Genomic DNA, 4,408 nt, shown 5'->3' with positions numbered 1-4,408 from the left:
TCATAAGGATTTATTTGAGGTTTGCGCTATGGAATTGGCATTTGAAACCCAAACCAACTGGGTTAATCCGGTTAAGTGTAACCGGGGTATAAGAATGATGAACCTGCTAAAAAGGTGTATAGATACGGGCCGACTTATAATACAAATGTCCTGTAGGTATAAGGCCAACTAAATAAGTAATCCTTAAAGTCTCTAAGAAGATGCGAACTTATGAAGACAAACTCTCAGAGAGTATCGCAATTAAGGGCCTCCAAAACAAAGGACCATGTAAAGGGAATTGAAGTGATGTATATGTCTAGGGAAGTCAACTCCAAATCACTAGAAGGAAATTTGTAAAATTATAATGCAAGCATCTTAGTTAAAAATACAAGCTGGCATTGTGTTTCATAATAGGACAATATATTTATAAATTATATAAAAAGAGTAATATGGGCATAAAAATTAAGCTATTAATGACAAAAATCAGTAATTACTAACAATAAACTTAACACAAATGAAGTAAAGATCTTAAACGCTATATTGGCAAGGCATTTCCATGTTTCTTCTAGTATCTAGGTAATTCCGAGTATCGAGGTGGTGTAGACCAAAAGGCACTGGATCTTCGTTTCAAATGACGGGCATGTATGTTCGGGAACATCTCTCTTAGATCTGGTGTCATAGGTTGAACTGAGAAAAAGCAATCAACGTAATCAGATGGCGTAAATTCTTGCTTCAAAACAAATGATTTGCGGTTATGAGCTAAAATATACAAGAATTCACATTAAAAAAAAAAAGATTCAGGACCGTCTAATTTATAGACGTGGTTGTAGTATATACATCTGATTTTCAAAACATATAAACACACTAATGCAATTCTAATACCGAAGCACCGAAATTCCATCACATACCGCTGTGATACAGAATAAGGAGCAGGTTGAATGTTTGGACTGGATTCGGATCGACCTGAAAATTTTACCACAGATAGGGCTTGCAGCGATGATCACGCCAATATATCATGGGCAGGAAGTCCGTACTTCCCGAGATATAGGCTCCGAAAGTTCAAAAAATCCCTTGGTTTTCACGATAAGTTTAGTTTAAATCCAAATGTTTTCATATATAGCCGGCCTTCGACCGGGTATTTAAGACTTTCTCCTATGGACAGGAGCAAATCTCGGCTAACCCGAAGAAAAATTTCCTTTAAATCGAATTTTTTTATCATCGATCCGCCGAATCCAACGAAATTCAACTTATGCCCAGAATTAAAACGCAGAATACACACAAAATAAGCATCAGGTAGAAAACTGATGCATTAGGTAGATTTTGCAACGGTTTAAATGTACAAATAATTTTCCAAAGCATGAGCAATTATTGAAACAACGCAGTTTTATGGCGTTTCGGAAGTCAGCCATATTGTATGGAATTGACCGGTAAAAACTTTTTCCAGCGAAGACTAATGGGCCGATTCCGTACAGCGAGGCGAGTCGTGTCGCGTTGCCAAATGCAATTTTTCGATTCCGTATGGCAATATCGCCTGACGTCGTCAAATTTTGTCGCCGAAATGTTCATTTTCCGGCGACAACAAATTAGCTGTCGCCATACATTTTTACTAACGAATAAAAAAAAAATAAAAATAACTTGTTATCGACGATTATTTTCTATCGCTGTACGTAGTGCATTTTTTAAATTTTGTCACAGAGACGATAGACGACGCGACATGACTCGCCTCGCTGTACGGAATCGGCCCATAAAATACTGTTTACTGTACATTTTTTCTAAGGCACATACCAAAACTCCATGATGGTGGAGGGGGACGTTTTTTGAAAACGGTATTCTCATCGAAGGATTCATCATCGGTGGAGTCATCTTCGTGTAACATTTCGAATGTCAACTCTGGTTCTTTTATGACTGGAGGTGGTGGTGGTGGCGGCATCTGCTCAACTGCTTCTTGGGCATATTTGTTTCGACATCCTTGTCTAGTGCGTGATGCCACAGGTGAAGCTTTGCATTCCTTTTCGTTAAAACGTTCAACTTTGTTGAATAGTGTTACTGGCTTCTTATCTTTTATATTCTTGTCTTTCAAAGACTTGCCGTTCGTCGTATCCATAGGAATTTCTTTGGATTTTGCAATAGCTGGCATAATTGCAATTGTAATTTATTGTATTAATTTGGAAAAAATTTTAAATGAAGGTAAATGTTTACTTATTTCTCGGCGCTAAAATTCGTGTGACGTACAGACAACACAGACAACGAATACCAATTACTTATCAAGAGAATGAGAGCAAAGACATAAATACAACAAGATAAGACATTTTTTGCTATCATTCTTCAGTGAATGGCTTTTGAATTTAACATAATGTTATATCACGATATGGTGATATAACATTTTTTTCTTTTATACATTTTTGCGTATTTAACCGAATTTACCGATCCAATTGACATAGAATTATTCTTGAATAGATCCTTGAATTCATAAATTTCGTTTCTGATACCATTACATGAAATGTTCCTCCTTGGTTGCGATTTTGAATTAACTGCAACCTGTTAAGGGTAATGTTTGTCGGCTTTCACACAGTGTACTTTCGTCACGGAGACGACGTCATTTCTTGCTCTCCGTTTTCGCTTCATTCGTATTTTTTTGTAAGCAGGGTTGCATTTTTGCGGGATTTTTGTGCCAATCGTACAAATTTACCTAAGCGTACTATTTATGTACCGAATGTACAAAAATATTTTAATGAAATATGTTGAAATAGAGATTACAAAATATGTATATATATTGATTCTGATTATAAAACATCATTGCAGGTAAGAAACATAAAAAATGAGTGCAATAAAATAATTATTTTGTGTATGAATTTACATCAACAGTACTTTTTCGTACGTTTTCTTCACTACATTTTCCCACCCTGACAACATCTACGAATAAACATCAAAACGGAAACTGTGAAATGGTGTCGTCAAAACGACACTGTGTGAAAGCCGTCTTTCTATACAAAGTTTCGTAAACATTTTTTTGTTGCATGCATTTTGTCATGTCTTAGTTGTATTTATAGTCGTGTTCCTTTACGTGCCAGAGGTTACCAGTTTTTACCACTTTTTACCCGCAAAGTGTTCCCTTATAGCTATATTACATTACGTGTATTTCATGTGTATGTTTTGCATTTTTTACATCTACATGTTGTACACATAGTGTGATCCATATAAAAAATTTCATCTATCAAAATGATGTGTGAACCCATGTGTAACTTTTTCGTTTTAGAGCCCTTCCTATTTTTGTATGTACAATAAATAGAAAACAGCTGATTTGTTTGTTTTGATGAAAGCAGAAATTTGCAAAATTTGATGAAAGAAATAATTTCTTAAAGAAACTTAAATAAATCGATTTGATAAAGGATTTGTTTACATTTATAGGTTATGTCACATAAAAAAACATATACTGGTGTAATAGCAAAAATTATAAATCATATGTAAAACGTCATTTTTCGCACACACAAAGAATTACACGAGGACAAAAAATTCAAAACATACACATGAAATACACGTAATGTAATATAGCTATTACTTTTAAAAGCATACAATTTATATGAGAACAGTTCACCACTTTTACCATTTTCTGCCACAGTTACCACTTTTAAAAGTAAAGGAACAGACCATATGTCTTTGATGAGAGTCTTTCGTGATTGTGCGCTATCATTTTTCTTCATTTTCGATTGTCAAGAAGAAGACTCGTATAATACCTGGGTTACACTTAACCGGATTAACCCAGTGGGTTTGGGCTATAAGTAAAGAGCATGGTACAAATACACAGGTAGCCGCATCGGCAATTGTTGGTAACATAAGGTGTCAAAATTTGACATCAATTCAATGCAGTTGACACATTATGTTACCATCAGCTGGCATGATAATGCTACCTGTATTATTGTACCATGGTAAAGAGGTAGATTTAAATGAAAAGTATCTATAGAACCCTTGTTTTTCCCGAATTCCTAAAACTTCAAAATTAGTAAACACAAAAACAACAGGTGCGTTTGTTTACAATACCTTTTTTGAGCATTTTATAAAAAACGGGAAAATTGAATGAAGTATCAAGGTTTCTCCACATAATCGAGTTGTGGATATGATTAACAGCCAGTTTCTGTATGTCGAAAGAAGAATGTGTGCGATTGAAACACGCCCCAACTTTAGTTTTCGAAATAGTTTTACATTTGCTTTTGCTTCAAAACAAAAAACAAATTTGAAACAAAACACAAGAGTTTGGACGTGTTTCTTTCGCACATATTCTTCTTTCGATATACAGAAACAGGCTGTAAATGTTTGTTCCAATGCAAAACGGAAGAATTTCTTTCATACTAATGCTCTAAAAACAATTTTAAAAATAATTGAATTCGATTGTTTTTAAAATTGTTTGGCATATTATTCAAACTGAACACAC

At 34.6% G+C, this 4,408-nt stretch overlaps 1 protein-coding gene across 2 annotated transcripts; it reads right to left on the bottom strand.

Moving 5' to 3' along the window:
• Positions 1-377: 377 nt before the first annotated feature.
• LOC141391348 (uncharacterized) lies at positions 378-2,227 on the bottom strand. 2 transcript variants are annotated; one of them, XM_073964255.1, is made up of 3 exons: positions 2,179-2,227; positions 1,765-2,109; positions 378-738 (listed from the first exon to the last, which is right to left on the bottom strand). In XM_073964255.1, exons 2-3 carry the CDS (start codon positions 2,081-2,083, stop codon positions 545-547), a joined length of 513 nt encoding a protein of 170 aa, XP_073820356.1. In that variant the 5' UTR covers positions 2,084-2,109; positions 2,179-2,227; the 3' UTR covers positions 378-544. The 2 variants fall into 2 exon arrangements, with proteins under 2 accessions (XP_073820356.1, XP_073820355.1); XM_073964254.1 differs by having other exon boundaries at positions 1,765-2,220.
• Positions 2,228-4,408: the final 2,181 nt, after the last annotated feature.

The sequence above is a fragment of the Musca autumnalis genome, unplaced genomic scaffold, assembly GCF_047663935.1.
Source record: "Musca autumnalis isolate F117 unplaced genomic scaffold, ASM4766393v1 scaffold_1, whole genome shotgun sequence".
Taxonomy (NCBI): domain Eukaryota; kingdom Metazoa; phylum Arthropoda; class Insecta; order Diptera; family Muscidae; genus Musca; species Musca autumnalis.
This window is presented reverse-complemented; position numbering and strand designations above follow the sequence as displayed.